This window comes from Lucilia cuprina, chromosome 4 (assembly GCF_022045245.1).
Source record: "Lucilia cuprina isolate Lc7/37 chromosome 4, ASM2204524v1, whole genome shotgun sequence".
NCBI lineage: Eukaryota > Metazoa > Arthropoda > Insecta > Diptera > Calliphoridae > Lucilia > Lucilia cuprina.
In genome coordinates, this window is record NC_060952.1 from 13844746 (window position 1) to 13866667 (window position 21922).

General features: G+C 29.7%; 3 protein-coding genes and 1 long non-coding RNA gene across 4 annotated transcripts in view; 2 read left to right on the plus strand and 2 right to left on the minus strand.

The window, feature by feature from the left end:
• LOC111681594 (protein kibra) overlaps nt 1–9881 on the plus strand; it is a 32727-nt gene extending 22846 nt beyond the window's left edge. The window contains exons 2-9 of the mRNA XM_023443450.2: nt 5221–5522; nt 5594–7298; nt 7363–7543; nt 7613–8015; nt 8085–8408; nt 8479–8599; nt 8667–8876; nt 8942–9881. Of these exons, the coding sequence (XP_023299218.2) occupies nt 5221–5522; nt 5594–7298; nt 7363–7543; nt 7613–8015; nt 8085–8408; nt 8479–8599; nt 8667–8876; nt 8942–9395 (3700 nt within the window). The 3' untranslated portion in view covers nt 9396–9881. The remainder of the gene's footprint in view (nt 1–5220; nt 5523–5593; nt 7299–7362; nt 7544–7612; nt 8016–8084; nt 8409–8478; nt 8600–8666; nt 8877–8941) is intronic.
• The window catches only part of LOC124419385, a 150059-nt gene extending 136110 nt beyond the window's left edge, over nt 1–13949 (minus strand). The window contains exon 1 of the long non-coding RNA XR_006940529.1: nt 13716–13949. This is a non-coding gene — a long non-coding RNA (uncharacterized LOC124419385). The remainder of the gene's footprint in view (nt 1–13715) is intronic.
• An 879-nt stretch (nt 13950–14828) lies between these two features.
• On the plus strand, nt 14829–15890 carry LOC111681570 (transmembrane emp24 domain-containing protein 2). The gene is made up of 3 exons (XM_023443417.2): nt 14829–15102; nt 15163–15497; nt 15563–15890. The coding sequence occupies exons 1-3, from the start codon at nt 14964–14966 to the stop codon at nt 15710–15712; spliced, it is 624 nt and encodes a 207-aa protein (XP_023299185.2). The 5' UTR covers nt 14829–14963; the 3' UTR covers nt 15713–15890.
• Nucleotides 15891–18708: 2818 nt separating this feature from the next.
• On the minus strand, nt 18709–21891 carry LOC111681605 (protein argonaute-3). Its single transcript, XM_023443468.2, has one exon. The coding sequence runs from the start codon at nt 21725–21727 to the stop codon at nt 18995–18997; it is 2733 nt and encodes a 910-aa protein (XP_023299236.1). The 5' UTR covers nt 21728–21891; the 3' UTR covers nt 18709–18994.
• Between the last annotated feature and the right edge of the window lie 31 nt (nt 21892–21922).

Below are 21922 nucleotides of genomic sequence, written 5' to 3' on the forward strand. Positions count from 1 at the left end.
AGATCATATTTTATAATTCAAATTATTTAATATTTTCAAAGATTTTTTTGCTTTTGCTTCACGACCGCGAATTTTTCTCAACCGCACATATTGACGTTGCCAGACTTTATTTAGGCAAAAAAATTTCATTTATAAAAATTTCTAAAATATTTTTTTTTCTAAATGCATTACTAAAAATTTAATAATTTAAACTAAATGTCTCATGATAACTTAAAACCTTAAGGCCATTAAGAAAATGAAAATATAAATTGTCATCGTCAACATAAATTTGAAATAGATGGATTGACAAATAAATTTTTAAATGGCTTTTGACCATCAATTTGACACCCACACTCAAATTTAAAAAGAAAAAAAATTATTGAATTTTTATTTTATTTCATTTTTTCAAATGGAATGTTTATATATGGATATAAATATTTTATGTTTTTATTTTATGTAGTTTTATATGTATATGGTGGTCTTTTGATTACAATATTGTGTTTATGTCAATGAGTTTTTGATAATTGACACCTACTTAGGTTTAGGACAAAAACGATAATCAAGAAAACAAGTAACTAGATATATTTAACAACAGAAAAGAAAATATTTTAAATATATTTTTTTAAATAAAAATGTTTTTTGGTTATCTTTTAGAAAACATATTAAAAAACTAAAATTTACAAATTTCTTTTGTCAAAAACATTAAGTTGGTAATAATACGATGTTTTTTTATTTTATTTTGTCAATATTAAATATCAATTCAATAGCAGACGTATAGTTCAATGACTTTTTAACAAAAAAAAAACGAAATTGTTGTATTGGTATAAACATAAAAATGTGAAAATATTTGTTTAATGCAGTCGTAGACAAACAACATTTTTATTTTGAATATTTTGTCATCATAATAATAAAAAACGGCTTTATTTCCGTTTTTTGTATTACGAAAAGATTACAACAGCGGTCATATGCTAAAGACAGTGCATTTTTTTAAATTTTTTTTATTTAAAACAAAGCGTAGGAAGTAACTAAAAATTGGTGATTTAGAAAATATTTATGTTGTGTTATGACTAAAATTTCCTTCAAAATACACAAACAGGAAATGCCATTAAATACTTTTGAAAAAAATTGTAAAGTTTAATGTTAAATTATATTTTTTTATAATAATTTCCACTGTTCTATGGTTAATTTTCACTTAGATACTTTTCTTAGATAAGATTACATATTTTATTAAGAGTTTTTTTCTGCTATCTTTTGAATTTCACAAAAAAACGACCTTTTATCTTATAATTTTATTAAGCTTGAAAATATTTTTTTTTATTTCATTCATTCAGTCTAATTTTGTTCATTCTTTAGTTAGATAAGCAGAAATATTTTTGTGTTTTATTTTTAATATAAAAATAAATATTTTTGTTTATTTTTCTTTTAATTAAACTCGTTTTTGTTACAATAACAAACAAACAGTATAATAAAAATATTTTAATAAATTTATACAAAGGTGCGGCTTTTACAAAAATATTATTTAAAAGAAAAAAATCCACAAAATGATGTTAAGCCTTAAAAAATTTTGTTTAAAAAAGTAATATATTAAAAAGTTTATAGATTTTTATAGCAATATTTTGTTAATGACTCTTTTGTTAAAGAAGATTTATAATAGAAAAATATTTTTTATATATTTTATTTCAAAATTTACATTAAGGCAGCATTTTTATTGAATTTTTAAATTTTGAGAAATATTTAAAATATTAAAATTTTGCAATCATACACTAAAATGCAAAAAAAGAACTTCCAAAGAAGCGAAAAAGGAGTAGAAAAAGACCTGCAGAAGTAATGATTTTAAATCAGGTTTGTCATAGGAGCTCTTTTAATTTAATTAAAAATTCACTATTTCTAAAGTCATTCTCAAGAAGTAGTTTTTATGTTATTTTTTGGATGTTATTTTATAAAATACAACAAATAAATTTTACTTAAATAATATTACCAAAAGAAAAACATTATTTAAAATCATACAATTAAAAAAGTCTTATTATTTTTTATTCTTCTGTCACCTTCAAGTCGTTTAACATAACTTCCACAGAAGTTAAAAAAATTCACTTAGAGATATTATTGAAGTGCTAATAAATGTTATTTTTTGGAAAGTTCGAAATTCGTTTTATTTTTTATAAACATAAATAACAATGTTATACGTATGTATATCCTTCTCTGAAAGTTATGTATATGTTTAATATTTATATAAAAACAAAATTTCTTTCACATTTTTCTTGCACAATTTTCTGCTATTTTATAATAAATAATGTGGAAAATATATTGTCATAAATAAAAACAAATTAAAAACTATATATAATACTTAGTATGGTTTCTTATTAAATCGACATTTGCAAAAGCAAAAGAAAAAAAACTAAATAAGGTGGCCGTAAATTAAAAAATCATTTTTTGCTACGCCTTCGCAAATAATAAAAACATTTAAAAATTCATAAATTCTTAAATGGTTGTTAACATACATATTTGAAATTCAAAAGAAAAAATAAATTCATTTGTTATTTTTTTTAACACATACATGCAGTTTTTGCTATATATGTATGTATATATCAAAAGATTGCTAAGTATGTAGTATAAAGAATTTTTTGTTAAAAGAAAATATAAAATAAAATGTCCACCTGTGTTCTTTGCTTACGTTAGCTTCCAAAAATAATATTCCTTTTAAAGGTTGTTTTGTTATTTTTGAAAATAAAACAAATTTACGAAATTTTTGAAAATAAAATGCAGCATATATTTTTAAATATATAATTAAAATTTTCTTTTTACAATTACAGGGTAAGGAGTTGAAAGAAAAATGCTAAAAAAATTTAACAACTTTTATTAAATATTAATTTAATGTTCCTTATAATAATGCAGGCTAACAAAATTTTATAAAAGTATAAAAGAAATTTTCAGACCAAGTTTGCTTTCTAAAAGAACAATGTCTACGTCAGATTTTCTCCAAAAACATGTGGGATTTTAGATATCGTGTCCTGAAATTTGATGAAATGCAATTGAGACGTTAAAACAGGGTCAGAAGAATTTTATTTGTAAAATATTCTATTTTCTTCGAGATATCTTCACCTAAAACTTGATAACTCTTGGTTTTTGTTCCCTGTTTTTTCACCTGAACTATTATACTTCTAAAATATTGTTTATAACGAGCAAAAATATAAGATCCACACCTATCTGACAATATTACAAATGACACTAAAACATTTTCTAACTTGCCCAAACGGACATCAGCAACTGCAAGAGATTTTAAAACAATTCAAATCATATTTTCGTTGGAAAAATAAGTTAATGAAGATCCTTCGGAATCCATATATGTTTTTTTAGGATATTACTAATATCTCAAACTTTTATAAATAAAAATATTAAAAAAAAAATCTATAAACAAAAAATTTTATTATTTTTTTTCCTAAAAATATAAAATATATTAGAAAGAAGTTTATTTAAAACAATTTAAATAATTAATTTTTTGTACTATTTTGCAAAACAAAAATATTCTAATTTTACTCATAGTAGACTATAAAATATGTTCCATTTATTTTTTGTTTTCAAAAATATGTATTTCATTTAATATTCTAATGGTTTATTTTGTTTGTTTTCTACGAAAAACTTAATTAACCCTGAGAGAAGGACGGTATTTATTTTCGTGTGTTTCGTGTAGTCATAAGGTCTAAATTTTATATTGTCGTCATTGAATCGTAGTCATATCATTTTAATCAATATCTGCTTGAAAAAAAAATATTTTTGTTTATTTTTTAAACACCCAAACAGCAACAACTATATACAACAAATCATTAAAAAATGATTAATTAATAGCAAAGTATTTAAACATATTTTCAGTTTTGTAGCTCTTTTAGTTTTTATTTTCAAAGAATTTAAATATAAAACATTTTTTTTTTTTTTTTGAAAACAAAATTCCCCTCAACTTGATTTTGTCAATTAAGAGACGTGACGTGAATCGTTTTTTATTTTCAATATTTTCTTACTTATTTTATCTATAGCCCTGTATGTTAAACAAACCCCCAAAAATGAGTCTAGATATTATTTTATTTATTTTCGAAAATATTTCAATGATTTCTAGATAAAAACAAAAAAACACTTCCGAAAGTATCAATAGAAATAATATACAAAACTAGTTATTAGTAATGCCTCTCCTCTAATAGCTCGTGTTTACCATAAAAAATTGTTTAAATATTTTTATTGGATTAAAAAAAAACACAGAAAAAACTTAATATTGAATTAAAATAACTGACCACTTGAATTTCAATATAAAAAAAAATACTTTGATAAGCATTTTTTAATAATTATTATATTATTGTGTTTTATTTGAAGTTTTTGCCAAGAAAAGAAAACAAATTTTTTTATAGTATAAAATTCTTAGAAAAAAATTTTAACGAGCTTTAATGCAAATATTTAGATTATTTTAATGAAAAACAAATTCAGACAGAGAATAGATGTTGAACGCAAAAAAAACGGGTGTATTTACCTTTGATGGCAGAAAGTAAAAAAAAGCATTTACGGTCTTCAAACACATGTGGTATGATTAGTAGAGGAAATGCCAGGAATTTTTATGAGACTAACATTCATTTGAATTGTTAATCTTATCGTTGTTTTGTTTGGAAAAGAATTTATACATTCATAGATATACTACAAATATAATTAACACTAAATATACCAAAATATAAGATCGATACAATCAAGTTTCAAAATATTTTAAAATTTTGCATACAGATATAGTAATTTAAAATTAATGAAATTTGTATAATCAACGAAATTATTAAAGTCTACCACCTATTGAAGATCTCATAACACTGCTTAAACACTACTCTGTTAAATTCAGTTATCTTTCTCTCTGAGCTCACTAACCCTCCGGCCTTACTAGTGTTAAAGATTTTTTAGAATAAAACAGTAAATAAAAAAACCAACCAGACTTATTCATGAGATGAAACTAGTTTGTATTTTCTTTAAAAATTTATTTAAACAAAATTTTGTTTCGATAAAAAAATAACATCCAAAAATAGATAAATTTATGTACAGTCAAACCACTAAAGAAAAAAAGTTAACCGGAAATGGCTTTTGTAAAAAAATCAATTTCAAAAATATTCCATAAATTTGCATCTCTAAATTTCTAAAACTCTTTAAACTTTCATATAAAATAAATATATATGTAAATTTCCTTAATTTAACTCCTTCTCTCTTTCTCTCTCTCTATAGATACACAAAACCCCAATCGTTTGAAGATTGTGTGGGCGATGAATTGCCCATGGGTTGGGAAGAGGCTTATGACTCCAATATAGGACGTTATTATATAAATCACATAGCACAGACCACGCAATTGGAAGATCCCCGTCAAGAATGGAAAAGTGTACAGGAACAAATGTTAAGAGACTATTTGTCGGCGGCCCAGGATCAATTGGAAAACAAACGGGAAATGTTTGATGTTAAACAACAGAGATTACTAATAGCTCAAGAGGAATATAATCATCTTAATAAATTGGCGGCCAGTAGAAGCAGCTGTAAGTTTAAATATTTAATTAAAAAAATAGTCAACTCTTTTTAATCAAATATCTCTCTTTGTATATTACAGTATGCTCTTCCTCCTCTTCTATGAGCCGTCATGATCCTGAATTATTAAGAGCCGATTTAAAATTGGCTAGAGAGCGTGTTCACCAACTAAAACAAGAACTTAAACACATTACAAATGATATCTCCGATACACAACGTGGTATGAATACGTTGTATTCAGTGGGTGAGAAAATCAATGCTCGCCAAAATGGTTGCTATGATATAGCCGAAGTTCAGGCTATACGTGAGGAAATGCTTAAAGTACACAAGTCTCTTGTTTCGGGTGAGAAGGTACGCGAAGAACTGATACGCAGTTTAGTGCAAATTAAAAATGAGCTTAGTCGCCAACAAATCAATGAAGAAAATGCAGAACTACTGAATGCCTCTTCGCCCTTTGATCGGGTGTGTGTGGCTTCTCAAACCGACCTGTGTGGTCCTGGGGACAATTTAAATAGCGGTGCCCGTTTTGCTGAAATGGCTAAAACAAAACTTCAATACACCGAATGGCGTAAGCATATTAAACGGCTGCAACAGCAATTGGCGGATCATGTGGAACGCATTGAACCCGGCCAATTGGAATCGGATAAAGATAGAATATTATTGATTCAAGAGAAGGAAAAACTTCTAAATGAACTTAATAGCATATCGCTGAAATCACGCACCTCCGAAGAAATACATGTCATACAAGAAACCCGCAGAAAATTGGAGGAAGATCTTAATGAAGCATATGAAGCAACACATCAACAAATAAACAATCGTCTACGTTTTCACGAGGAGAAACAATTGCTATTGGATAAGTTGCAAGAGGCTTTAAAGTCAACAAAAATGTTAGAAGAACGCTTGAAATCCTTCTCTTCAGAAAGTACCTTTTCCATTAGTAGTGGCAGCAGCTTAGGTTCTCTGTCGACGGCGAGCAGTAAAAGTGCTTTAAGTTTCACCGACATATACATAGACCCATTTGCCGTAGATCCCCAAATAGATGTGGTGGATTTGCATCGCCGTTCACAAAGGCTTTTCCAACAGCCACAGCAATTGCAACAACAGGCTCAAATTATACAACAAAGCGTAGTAGGTGATCAGGTTCTGGGTCATCCTCCACTGCAGCAACAACAATCTTCCGAAATCTCTTTATCTCCACGCAGTAGTCTTTCAATAGAAACCCCACCCGCCTCTCCTATGAAATATAATCCCGCCTCTGAACAAAATCCATTAAGTGGCTCTTCTCAGCAGTTACTGAAGGAAGAACCTACCTATGCCAATGCTGGAGCCGTCTTACAAACACTGTATCAGCAATCCAATCAGACCCCCTCCTCAGTGGGCAACAGAGCAGCTGCACCAAATCCTTATGACTTAGATTCCACAGTATTGGACTGTATGATGTTGGAGGCTAAACTACAAAAACTCAATATGTCGGCGCCTCTCAATTTGGGTGCTCCTTTGTCGCCTATTTCAGAAAAACCTTCACTACTAGATTTACCGCAAGAAATGTTAAGTCGTTCATCGTCTACATCGAACACACGCTCAGTATCGGCAGCCGTAAGCAATGAGTCTGTGGCTGGAGATTCGGGTGTATTTGAGGCTTCACGAGCCCATTTGCCACGCAAAGAGTTGGCGCAAGTGCAAATAGGTTTGAAATACCTAAAGAAAGAAGGTGTTTTGGTGGTATCTTTGGAACGTGCAAACAATTTATCTGCCCTAGTGACAACCTCAACGGAAAATTCGCAAGTGTAAGTAGAAAATATGAAATGTATTTCAAAAAATTTATTCTATAACTTATTTTGCATATTACAGATATCTCCGTGCTGCTTTACTACCCAATTCCCTGACATCCATACGCACAAAAGCCTTGCCAGATTTCCAAAAGCCCGTGTTTAATGATACATTTGCGGTGCCTATTTCACTGAGTAAACTTTTAACCAAGAGCTTGCATGTCACCGTGATTAGCATGACCGGACAGAAAGAGGAGATTATTGTAAGTATTTCTTGTTCTGGAGAAAATATTTATAAACAATTACAAACAAATTGTTTTATCTAACTATAGGGAACAGTTCAAATTAGTATGGCTGAATTTAATCCAGAGGATTCCACCTTGAAGTGGTACAATGTTTTAAGTTCGAAATTTATGCCCACATTTGAACCATTAGATATGCCATCAACTAGTGCAGCAGCTGCTGTAGCAGTATCTGGACATGTGAATAATAATGCTCCTGTTACACACAATGTTTGCAAAGAAGAATCTTCTGATGAATCGACCATAACTTCATCTCAAACTTCAACATTGACACGAAACCAAGTGCCACCATTTGAAATGCAAGCACAAATTGCCGAAGATTTAAGAGAAAATCTTGGCTTGGATGTGGATGACAACGATGAAGATGAGGACGATGATGAAGATGACGAAGAGGAAGTAGATGATGAGGAATTGGAGGGCGCTATAGGAAGTGGTAAGGAATATACAAATCTTAATTTTAAAGGCTCGAAGAGTTATTTTAATTGCTTTCGATTCTAAACAGATTTCACCAAGAAAATGTTGGATGCCTACATGGATAATATGAAACAAGAATATGTTGACAAAGAAACCAATACAGAATGTGCATTCCCTCCAGAAAAATCTCGTTCACAACAGGGTCAACAAACAACCGATGATAGACCCGTTAAACGGTCACAAACATTTACACCTTCAGCGGCGGTTGGTAAAAGTCGCTATATTTGCCGCTTGAATCGCAGTGATTCAGATTCGGCCATGCATTTTGGGGTTACACCACATCCCTTCCATCGTGGAGCCATTGAAAGGCGTTCTTTGCGCTTCCACACCAAAGCTCCTAAAACTGCCACAAGTAAGTTTCCCTTTTGACAAAGGAATTTTTTGAATTTTTGTTTATAATTTAAACATCATTTTATTTGTAGAATTAAATCATACTCATATACCACGAACTAGCTTGGATCTGGAATTGGATTTACAAGCTCAACATAGCAAACTTGACTTTCTAAATGATCAAATTGCTAAATTGCAGAATTTAAAAGATGTGTAAGTATTTAAGAGAAATAATAAAGAAATAATAAAGATGTTTATTTAAAACTTTTTCTAATTATAGTTTGGAAAAGGCACGCGATGAGAAGAATCCTTTAATCGCTGCCTGGGCTATTGAGAATGAGGAATTTCAGCGTTTAGTAGAACGTGCCGATCCTGCCAAATGCCCCGAAGAAAAACAGTTACAAAAATTGTTAATGAAAACTACTAAGAAAATTTACAAACTTCGCAAAACAAAAGTCCCTAAGGGATGTCCAGATTTAGTGTCTTTCAAGTAAGTAAATGTTAGAAAACGTTTACTTTAAAAATTTACAATTTTATGCTTTATTCTTTTTGCAGAGAAAAAATTTCCTTCTTCACTCGCAAGGGCTTATCAGTTCCCGAACTACCAACTGATTTTATGCTATCCGAAGCTGATCCTATCGAAGAGGAAGAAGAAGATTTGGAAGACGATGATGATGAAGATAATGCCGCCGAAACAGCAATTGCCATTAATACTGCTCTTGTAGCCAGTAGCATACGTAACAAGAATCTCAGTGAGAATCATAGCGGTGGCAGTGCAAGTAGCCGAAGACAACAAGCTACACAGAATGCCACCAATAAAACTAAAATCGCAACCTCAACCACAACTACAACCACTATTACAACAGAAGAAACCGAAATTGTTAAAACTTTAGAAAACACCAAAGAAAACCAACAACAGCAACAAGTTAATAACGGCAATGATAATGATGACGATCAAAAACAACGTTTTGATTACGTTATCGATCGTACGTACGGTGTTGAAGTTTAGAAAATTATGCTCTTCATTTATAATTTGTTTTTTTTATTGTACAGAACTAGAAAATGTTTTTATGAAGAAACTTTTTGATTTGCAAATTTTTTTCATAATAACAATTTTTAGAGAGAGATCAAGAAGATAAAATAGATAGTGTATAGAAAAAAATTAAAATAAAATCTAAATTTTAAATTATTTAACAAACAATAAAGCCAGAGATTATTATATAAGCTTAAAGCTACAACTTGTAAAATATAAACATGCATATAATTTATTTTATAAATTATAAGAAAAATAATAATTAAGGAAATTGAGTAACAACTTTATATAGAAATAGAGGAGATACTATTTCCCAAACACAAACTTAAAGAATTTATCAAACAATTTTAAATCCAAACTATGAAATGTTTTTTAATTGAAACAGTGATTTTAAAAATCAATTATTTTTTATTATAACCTTTCAACAGTTAATTGTTTCTATAAAAAGTTGCTACTTTAATATTTCTTACAAACTGAAGAAACAAACAAATTGTGCCTTATATTTAAAATATTTAGTTATAAGTAAAAAAAAAACAAACAAAATTAATTATACTAAAAATTTTGTAAATTTTTAAAATCCCCTGATAAAAAAAAAATTCCCAACTGTGCATATTTTTTACTCAATACTAAACAAAAACAAAAAAAAACTGAAAATAAATCTGTATTCCTAAGACTTCATGAAACACTATACGAATGTAATTTATTTAAAACTAAAAAAATATATTATATTAGAAAAATAATTAAATAATATTTAGAATTAAGACAAAGCCTTTTGTATATAAACCTACCCGCCCCACAAAAACACAAAATCCAAAACTCCCTCCCCCCAAAATAGTAAAATATTTTTAACTAGAAATTTTTCAAAATTTTTTAAATCTTTTTTTACACAAAAAGTAATAAATCTACAAAAAGCTTGCGTTTTTGATGAGCTTCCACTTTATATTTAATCGTAATTACATACATACAAACAAAACCAAACAATTAGAAACCATACTTCCATAATATTTTTTATTATTATTATTATTTATATACTCTCCCTCAATAATTTCATGTAAATCGCAAAAATAAATCATTTTACCTACAACTTTATATACCGTTTTCTAAAAAAATAATATAATTTTTTCCTTTTCTAAAAACAAAAATCTATTATTATTATTTACTTTTTTGTAAATTTGTTATTTTAGTTTTTAATCTTATTATTAAAATTAATCAATAATTGCAAATAAAATATTTTATTTTTTGTTATATGTATATATTTTACTTTTTAAATTTTAAGTTTTATGTTCAATTACCAATTATTTAACTTTATACGTAACTGCATATAAATAATTAAAATCAAACATAATATTATATTTTGTCATAAACTGTTCATATCAGGATCTTCTGTACGTTAAGGATCCTTTTTATTTTGTTTCATATACATGAAAAAAAACAAGTAAATAAAACAGAAAATTGTTGAATAATTATCCCTCAATTAAAAAATTTACTCAAATCATATTTATAGTTTATACATAAAAATAATAACATAATATATACATAAATAAATACCAACAACAAATATTAATTGTATTTTGTGCAATAAACAAAATCTGTAAAAAAAAAAAAATTAAAAATAAAAAGAAATGTTTCAATTTGTATTTGGCTTGGTTTTGAAAATTTAGAAGAAATCGTTTTTGATTTTATAAATTCTATTGGTTTCAACTTGTTCTATGTCAAATATGGTTCATATCAGTCTATAGGAACATGTGCAATATTCGGCTATGCCCTATCTTATGTATATCGGTTTTTGGCATAAAATGAAACTGTTCACAGATTTCACTTGTTTTTGGTGTATCTCTTATAGTTTTCGAGAAAAACACATTTTATATCGGTTCTTGCTATGAAATAAAAGTGATCACAGATTTCGCTTGTTTTTGCTGTATCTCTTACGGATTTCGAGAAAAATGGACTTTTATGTTTTCACTCAAAATATCGGTTTTTGGTATAAAATAAAAGTGATCCCAAATTTCGCTTGTTTTTGCTGTATCTCTTATAGTTTTCTAGAAAAAAACACTTTTATGTTTTCACTCAAAATATCGGTTTTTTTGGTATGAAATAAAAGTGATCTCAGATTTCGCTTGCTTTTGCTGTATCTCTTATAGTTTTCGAGAAAAACGCAATTTTATGTTTTCACTATAAATATCGCTTTTTGGTGAATTTTGTCGAATAAATGACGATTTTCAACAAGAGCGGTTTCAAGATGATTTCAATTATTGGTTTATATAGCAGTAGTTTCCGTCGATTTTCAGCCTGTTGGGTCAATATAGAGCGATTATCATAAAATTTTATAGAGATTTTTGTTTGTACAAAACTTGTTTATGTTAAATTTCCTAGCTATACTGGTAATATAAATACAATTATAAACACTGAAACCAGGGATGGAAAAAGAGATGTTATTTCCGGAATAACATCACTTCAAAGATACTTGGATTTATCTTCGACGAATGCCTCGCAGTGGCAAAGAAAGTGTTCCAGAGTTTCACTGTCCTCTCCAAATGCTCTACATACGTCTGAATCCACATGTCCAATTTTGCATAAATGTGCTCGTAATCCTGTGTTTCCACTCAGCACGTACTATCATACTAACTTCAGACTTGCTCATTATGAGGAGATTTTTCTTCTTGCTCATCAGGGTCACCCCATAGGATTTTTGTAGTTCTACCCACTGTTTCATTATTCCAAGAGGTCTTATGGGATTCTCTCACCCATATTTTTAGTTCAGCTTTTATTGCGTCGAATGGTTTTGTGTTTGTCTGTTTAACTGCCTTGAGCTGACTTCCCTTTAAAGCTATTACATTCGCTCTTTCGTTACCGACTACTCCCGAGTGGGCTGGTACCCATATGATGTGAACCGTGCCTCTGGGAGAGTATTCAGTTAAAGCTTTCTTACAATCCAAAGTACTAAAATATTTTTTTATAAAAGTTTGTATTTTCTGAAATTTATTTATACATTTTTAAATTGGAATGGGCGTTATAGGTTGATATGGTGTCCGTCCCCCAATGTTAACATCTTTGATATAATTTGATGAAGTTTTCCCAGGAAATGCGTGGTATCTCATAGCTACGATACAAATATTACCACGAGATTGTACTTTGTAAAATGTTATATTTAAAGCATGGCCCTGTTATAAAGTCTCGGAAAGGGACAATTATTGCGTTTTCTCAAAACTCAGGACATAATATCTCACATTCTAGATATGATGGAGAAAATATTAAATAATATTCGATATTTTCGAGAAAAGGTGTCCAAAAAATATTTTAAATTTTAAAGAAACTTTTATCCCCATATTCTAATTCTCTTGTTATTTCAAAACGATTTATTGAAAATTATTTTAACAGACAGATTTACTACCGGTTAAACGATAATCGGATACTGAGATTGTAGCCATGAAAGTATCAAATAAGACTCAGGAGTATCACAGTACTTATGCACATCAAATAGTATCAAAAAAAGTACCATCGTACCAATTTTGCCATCCCTGACTGAAACCATTTTCTGAAGGGTGCCTTTTATGGGGGTAGGATTAATTATGTATTGATTAGGTATATTGGACCTCTATTGTTGAGCATGCCGACAAATTTCCTGTATGCTGGAAGATTAAAAATGTAACGCCTATTCCTAAAAACGCTTATTTATAACCTTGTAAATTATTCATATATTTAGACAATATTCATTACTTTAAGACAATCCGCCACCGACAGTATGGCTAGAGGACGTTAGGAAGCGATGTGAGTTGTTGGAATCTCATTAAAAGCGTTCAAGATTAATATCAGGCAACTATTTCTTATTATAATAAACGATATTTTAAAGTGAATATTTAGACGCTATCTTCTCCATCTATTGTTACACAACACATGTCTCTCATCAAAAACACAGCATTTAGACATCTAACGGACAACATATTACAAGGAAAATTTATTATGTTTGTATGTGGAACAAACTTCTTGCAGGTGTATTCCCTGGCACTTTCGGTCCTGTATGTTACTCTATAAAAATTCATACTAGGAACTAAACATAGGACATTACATATCAGTATTTAATATGGAATCTAACAAAAACATGAAATGTGTAAAGTCAGTTGATCCAACGCTACCAAAAAACATTTGTAAACATTTAAACTATACAATACATTCCCACTTTAAAACTATACAATTGCTTTAACTTTACAACATCTTATTCATAAATCCGTGAAACAAAAAAGTTATATTATTAAAAAAACAGAGACTTCAAATTTCTGTCGCCATTTATTGACATACCTGTAAATTCAAGCAACATATTGAATATGCAATTCATTTACTTTTTTATTTTTAAATAAACATTTTTAATATTTGTATAACATTAATCACACTTTCACAACTATTTCTTTCAAATATTTCTAAATTTTTCTCACTAGAACGTATTTTCGCGCACTATTTATAAAATTACTTCTTTTATTTTTGACGTTTTATTTTATTCACCTCAAATAATAGGAGACAGTGGTGTAAAATTTTTAGCCGTTAAAATTATATTTGTGTGGAAATCACTGTTGCCAATTTAAAATCTGACGTTGTTTAAAATGGAATAGCCGGAAAACGTGATTAAGCGGTTAGGAACAAATTTTGAGAATTTAAAACAATGTTTGGAGATATTTTGTGTTTTTTTTAAGTAGAACTATGATCTTGTATACATTACAAAACGACATTTTACATTAAAATTTCATACCATTCTCATGATGACCATTCCTTTGCGTGAAACATAAAAAAATTTATACCCTTAGACCTGGTTCACACAAGGAAACTTTTGATTTTTGTGTGTGAGAGAAAGAGAAATAAATATCAACCATCTTCTTCTCTCACTCATAAAATCAAAAGTTTTTCAACAAAAGAAACAATTGAAATTATAATTGTAATAAATATTAATATCATGCAAAGTCGATTTTTCGACTTTTTTAGCTAGTTAAAAGTCGACTTTTAGACTATCAACTTTTTCCGCCTTTATTCAACTTTTTCCGACTCTTTTGAATTTTTCCGATTCTTTTTGACTATTTTCGATTTTACGACTATTTTCGACTTTTTCCGATTTTTTTCCACTTTATCCGGCTTTTTAACTAATTTTGACTTTTCCCGACTTTTCGACTTTTTTCTAATTTTTGGACCTTTTTCGACTTTTTCCGACTTATTAACTATTTTTGACTTTTCCGACTATTTTCGACTTTTTCTGACTTTTCGACTTTTCAACAAAATGTCGATTGTTTGATATTCGAAAGTCGATTTATAGAACCCTACCAAAAATATTATGATGTTGTAAGCAAGTGGCAACTTTAAACTACCACATATTTTGTTTGTTTTTCTATGGTTGTCATTTTTGACAAACGTCTTCTCTCTGGCAACATCGTTTTGTGGCATTTAAGTGACAAGATACGTGGCTGTCGAAAAAAATACTGAAAACGAAAAACTTAAAACTCATTTAATTCGCTAGAAATTTAGTTATTTAATTAATATAATATAGTCTAATATATTACGAAAATGCAAAGAAATCTTGTAGTAACAATATTAACGCTTGCCCTGGTGCAATTGTTGCAAACGGCCCAGGCCTTCATTGTTAACGTAGATGCCCACAATGAGGAATGCTTTTTCGAGAAAATTGAGGTCGGAACAAAATTTAGTAAGTAAATGATTGTAGAATTTAAGAGAAACATATTTAAATTCTACTTTTTAAATTTAGGTGTTACGTTTGAAGTAATTGAAGGTGGTTTCTTGGATATTGATATCAAAGTAACTGGCCCTGATCAGGGTATCATGCATCAAAGTGAAAAAGAGTCATCGAGCCGTTTGACTTTTGCTGCTGTCACAACTGGTGTATATACTGTATGTTTTGATAATCAAAAGAGCAGCATGACACCCAAATTGGTAATGTTTTCGATTGATGTGGGTGAGTCACCCCATCGTGCCCCTGGTGCTCCCGGCGAAGAAGATATTGGCCACACAAAATTAGAGGATATGATACGTGAATTGTCGGGTACTTTGACCAGTGTTAAACATGAACAGGAATATATGCATGTAAGATTTTTTAACGAGCAAGTACTGATATTGTTTATTGATTAATTTGTTTTTTTCCTTTTAAGGTTCGTGACAAAATCCATCGTTCTATTAACGAAAGCACTAACTCCCGCGTTGTTTTATGGTCTACCTTTGAAGCTTTAGTTTTGGTTTTAATGACCATCGGTCAAGTGTATTATTTGAAACGTTTCTTTGAAGTTAAACGTGTGGTTTAAGACCTGTCTCTGTCTGTAACTTATTTAGGAGCTGTCATGTTAAGTTTTACACATAATTCCATAGCCATTCTCCTTTCATTGTGAAAAATAAATTTTAATGTTTTTTCTTTAAATGTTTATTTAAGACAATTGCACATATAAACATTACTCATCTATAAAAAATATTTTTTAAAGAAAATGTCCTTGTTCTTATTTGGTAAAAAATATTCTCATATTTTAGGTAGTTACAATGGAAAAAAGTCAGAAGTGCTTCTACCGTTTTTTAAATAAGTTTTTCTTCAAAAATAAATATTGTGTTCATTTTAACTACATATGAAATACAGGTTGCATAGTCTAAAAACAATAATTAATCTTAATTGGAAGAAGTGTTAAAATTTTTTTAATAACAAAATATCAAATGTAGATCATTTATTAAAAAATCAATAAACATATTTATAAAGACTCTTACATTTATTTAAAAAATTTTAAATGAACAGAATGAAATACATTACAGAAAATAAGTGGCTGTTGGGGGGTATGTGGAATTACAAATTAAGATTTTATTTTATTTAATGTATTTTTATTGTGACCAGTTGTAGGGTTGTTTTCTATTCCGGTAAGCAGAATGTGGTGGGTTCCGTTTCCATCAGGAGCGCAAATTAATAAAGGCCAGGTGTTTTTCTTCGGATTTGATATACTTTTTATTTACATATTTTAAAATTTGCATAATCATTGCAGACTAATCATCGAATGGAGCAAAGTATTTACGAACAGGCATATATTTAACATTACTATAGTGGGGAGGGTATTATGCGTTTGTGCTGAAGTTTGTAACACCCAAAAATATTGGTCCTACACCCACCTTAAGGTGTACCAATCGCCTCAGAATCACATTCTGAGTCAATTTTGCTATGTCCGTCTGTCCGTCTGTTCAAGGACGAACACTATTGAAAATGGTTGAAATCGGTCCATTATTTCACCTAGCCCCCATACAACCGTACCCACCGAATCGGGCCTTTATGCTCATAATTACATTAAATGTATTATAATGGCAACAAAAATTTGTTTTATAGAACATTAAATGATAATACTATTTTTTATAGTGATCGGGCTTCATTTGACCCTAGCCCCCATACAAACTCTCCTTCAGAAAATGACTTGAAGGTCAAAATTAACTTATAATTACTAATAATACGATTAAAATCTACATATATGACTTTGAAGTAGACGTAAATTCATCTACCAAAATTTATAATGATAGGCCCATATTTACCCCTTCATCCCTATGAGCCCTCTTGTAGAAAATCTCTTTTTTTGTCAACAATAAGTAAAAATATTCCAAAATAAAAAAAATTAAATGTTTTATTAAAAAAAATCCACAATTTTAACATACTGACTGGTGTAGGGTAACATGCAATGTCCGACTATAAATTCATACTTGTTTATACACCAAGAATTTATTGAAATATCAAACTTAACGAACATTAGTTAAAAAGAAAAATGTTTTCAACTATTCTCTTATACAGTATGTTATCACCAGGGAAACCGAAAACATGCTCTAAAATAAGTGTTTTAAGCGCTTTAAATATGCCGTAAAAAACTCAAAATATGCTCTTAAAATTTAAAATATATGCTCCAAAAATAAAATTTTTTATTATTTTTTAACATTGAAAAGCTCAAAAAGACTGAAATTGTAATGAAATAATAAATGTTTAATGTCATATTCTATATCCTACAACATTTTTTTATAAATGTTCCATCTCATAGTTTCAAGAACTAGTATAATAGAATTCCGTTTTACGTTCAGATAACCAATAAATAACATGAAACCATTTGGTCCCCAAAAAACATATGTTTTATGTCCGATTTAAAATATAATACTTTATTGAATATAAAACTATAACATAACGAATTTTTTTCAAAATCGTAAAATAGGCTAAAAAATTAAAAAAAAAAAATAAAAAAATAGAATTTTATTTTTTTTTTTTTAATAAAGTTTTGAAAAAAAAATTAAAAATGTATAAAAACGAAAAAAGGCGAAAACATCAAAATATGCACTAAAAGAGTAAAATATGCTCTAAAAACTCGAAAATATGCCTTAAATATGCTAAAAAGTCAAATCATGCAAAATTATGCTCTTATGGGTAAAATATGCAAAAATATGCTCTAACAAATCGATGCCAAAATTCTCAAATTGGTCTGAAACGTGTAAATATCTTATCCATGAGTCCATACGACGCACCACAAAAAACATGCATTTGCATATTTTGGTTTCCCTGGTTATCACATATTTCCCATCAAAGTATAACAAAGTTATACTTTGTTTCCCATATTCAATAACAAATTTTTATATCGAGAATTTTTTAAAAAATTTCCATAAATAAAAAATGTGCCAGGACTTTCTATAAATAGAAAATTTATTTAAATAAAATATTACATCAAACATTTTTAATAAACAAAATTTATCAAAAAGAGTGAAAAAACAAGGTTTTCTAAAAACGAAAATTTATCGAAATTTTTTCTATAAATCAAATTTTCACCAAATGTTGCTATAAATTTTCTAAAAATCAATTAAAATTTTGAATAAATCGAAAATTCATAAAACATTTTCTATTAAAAAACATTTTCTATAAATGGAATGTTTATTGAAAATACTACTATTTGAAAAGTAAATTAATTATCAAAAATGTTTTATAAACCTTAAATTTATTTAGACAAAAAATTTAGAATTGAATTCATGGAAAACTTAAAAATAAAAAAAAGATTTTTTTTAAATGCAAATCTTTTAATTTCTTAAAATAATATTCGATAAGCTTTTGGAACTTTTCTAAAGTGATAATATATTGAATATTTCTATGAATCGAGTTACTTTTTATAAGTCAGGACTTTGTTCTAAAAATGTAGAAATTATAGAAAAATATTGAAGAAATAAATTCTATATGCATTCCATGCGTTCTATACAAAATATAACTTTTCTAAAAATTCATCTTAAAATTTGTATTCAAATTGTATAATAATTAAACTCTCTTATAAATATATTTTTATTAAATATAACAGTCTTTTTATTTGTTACATATTTTGATCAGAATTCAATTTCAAATATGTACATATTAAGTACTATGTACCATTATAACAGTTTTATATATGGTTTTATATTAGTATAATAAAAAACTCTATTATTATGTATGTAATATAATTATTTACACATTGTACTTTGTGGTAAAAAAAGCAAAAAAAAGTTATAATTATGTAAAAAAGAAAAAGTTAAAGTATAAAAGAGAAAAAAATTTAAGGTTAAACCATTTAAAGGTAAAACAATTTATCGCACAATTCCTCCGATGGCGAACGACGTATATTTTGACCGACTAAATAGGCCATCTTATGAGCATATTGACAGCAAGCTGGAATGCGTATAGTACCAGGCCAATTGTAGTAGAGGAAGCACAGCTTGTAGGTTAATCTTTGTATAATATCTGGACTGTACACAGAGTCATCACGCAATACAACATAATGGCTAGGACTAACCGTACCTTGACGAACACTTTGCGACACCAAAAAGAAATCATAGTAGTTGGATCGTGTTATGTTATTGTCAACAACAGTGCCAGGCTGTGGATTGTTGGCATTATTGCCACTAACAGTAAAATAACGAGTGTTAATACGTTTTTGTACAACAATAAAGGTGATTTTGAGTGTATGGTTTAGCATGCGATTACAAGCAGCTTCAAATTGTGGAATTTCATAGGATTCACAAAGGGCCAGTTGGCCGTCACCCACACCATCACGATATATTATAACACTGTCAGGATATTTGCCATTTTCTTTGCGAAACGCCAGCAGTGCAGATATGAAACTGGAGCATAGACCACCAACAATCTCTTCGCGTTTGGTTTGAATAACAGCCTTGCTGTACCATTTAGTGTAGGTATGGTTAATAGAGGCCACAAAGGCAGCTACCGAATTACCTTTTTGAGCAGCATCATGATACGAATCGATGCCACAGATCATAACATTCTTAAAAGGTATCTTAACGGACCACAAAGAACCACCAAGCTTGCAGTTCATTTGCAACAGGATCTTCTGGACTATAGAACGATTTTTGGCATCATTGGATAAAGTACGAGCATTTATAACCTGCGATGGTATGGGCATTTCAACGCAGCATATTTTCTTTATGGCTGAGTATCGATCATCTCGTGCAGTCGGTGAAATGCACACAACAATTTGAGTTTCTTTGGTAATATTCTCACGTATGGTTTTGACATAAGTGTCAACACGATCATTAGGCAGAACAAGAATTTTAGGTTTCTGTACTTTCATACCAAAGGCTCTGGTGTTTCTTTCAATATGATCACAAAACGATTGGGCCACTTTTGAGTCATTCTTTACATGTATCAACAGCCAATCATGTATATTAACGACTTCCAGCAATTCATTGCTGCAGGCATAACGGGAAAAGTCAGCATTAGGTCCAGCCGAAAAGACTTTTTGATTAAAATAAATTTTCTCTTCCTCAAAACAGCGGCCATTAATATGTTCATAGGACTGCTTTAAGGTCAGACCCCAATCTGTTAATATCTGTCTAGCTTCAGGACTTTTATTAATATTGGTATAGAATTTCTCCAAAGCCTGCAAACGTTGATTAGGGGATATGCGTGTGAAAGTGGCAATTTCACGCATTAACTTGAAATCGGAACGCATATCATCACGCAATCCAGTCAAATGACAAGTTTCGGGTATTAAACAGAATACTATATCCTCTGCTTCCGCATTGTTAGCTAATTTTTGTTTCTTAATGCTGATAAGTAGCGGTTGTGATTTATCTTTGATGGTAATATTATGGCTTTTTAGGTAATAGTCATTGTAGGATATGGCACCATCTTTGGTGGGAAAAGTGGACATAGGAGTTTTATCAAAACATATGTCATCTATGCGGTAGGTACGATTGTTATAGCGCGTTATGATAACAGCTCCCAAAAGAGCTTTCTTGGCAGCCTCCTGAAACGATCCTGAATTGCTTTTGTGTATATCGATCAGCATGTCGAGTACGGTTTTTTGGCACAACAAACGATGTGAGACATCACAGCATAACATCAAACCACCTTCATACTCATCTACGGCAGTGACATATCCCGGCCAAACTTCTAGCTTTTGTTGTGGTATTATCTTCGGCGAAGTAGGATCAAATTGTTTGCGATCAAAACGCACATAATTTAGAGTTTTCATAACACGATCAAATAGAACATTATACAAGTGAATGCAATTCTTGAGGCTTTCTTTGCGTTTATATAGAATGCGAATTTCTATTTCCGAACCATCGGCTTTGTTTTGTGAAACAAAGGTGGTAAGTTTGTCCTTTAATAAGATTGGCAAGTACAAGGTGACACCATCGAACGTTTTAGTGCCACCAAACTTATCACGATGTTCATTTAGGTACTTCATTCGCAAACTGGTGGAATCTACATTCGGTACAAATCTTACCTCATAGACAAATACACCTTTCTGAGGATCAGACTCTAAGCGTATGTAATTACAAGCTAATTTGGCCGGAGTTCCCTTGGATCCATGAGTAGTTTGTACAGATTTGAAAAATTCAGACTTTTCTTCTTTAGTTTCTTCCTTTACCTGGCTTTCCACTTGAGTTCGAACTTCTGATTGTATCTTTAAAGGTGAAGCTGCACGACGGGGTTCTTCCGAAGAAAACGAGGCCGTAGAAGTGGTCTCCGAAGTAAAACGATAAAATAAACTTGCTCTACCTCGACCAGGTGTCTGTATTGCCCTCTGGGAGCCTTCATCATCTGTAACTCTAATGCTACTGCGACCACGTCCACCAATCGATAAACTAGAGAAAGAGGTAAGATCTTCTATGATTTTACCACGACCCAAACGTCTAAATTCTCCTCCACCTCCAGAAACGGGACTACGTGAACCTAAACCACTATCTTTGGTAGAAATACCTTCAGTTGATTCTGTGGATTCAGTCGATACAGTTTGCTCTAAGCACAAATTAAGGAATTGTCCGCGTCCTTTAGACATGTTTTCCAACGAGTATTAATTTACAGTAAAAAATTTAATTGATCCGCACTTGGAAACAGTTTTGAAATTGGATTTTTAACGCGAACACATTTGCAACAAAACTGTAAATCTTGTAAAAAAATGCATAAAGAAAACAACATATATGTAGTTGCCATACAGTAAGTTTTTTGAAAATTGATACTCTTCAAAGTAAAT

What these genes read in the sequence shown, in the direction of transcription:
- LOC111681570 (XM_023443417.2), top strand. Translation starts at nt 14,964, where the DNA reads ATGCAAAGAAATCTTGTAGTAACAATATTAACGCTTGCCCTGGTGCAA. An exon ending in TGAGGTCGGAACAAAATTTA is followed by an intron (nt 15,103 to 15,162) that starts GTAAGTAAATGA and finishes TTTTAAATTTAG; the next exon opens with GTGTTACGTTTGAAGTAATT. An exon ending in ATGAACAGGAATATATGCAT is followed by an intron (nt 15,498 to 15,562) that starts GTAAGATTTTTT and finishes TTTCCTTTTAAG; the next exon opens with GTTCGTGACAAAATCCATCG.
- LOC111681605 (XM_023443468.2), bottom strand. Translation starts at nt 21,727, where the DNA reads ATGTCTAAAGGACGCGGACAATTCCTTAATTTGTGCTTAGAGCAAACT.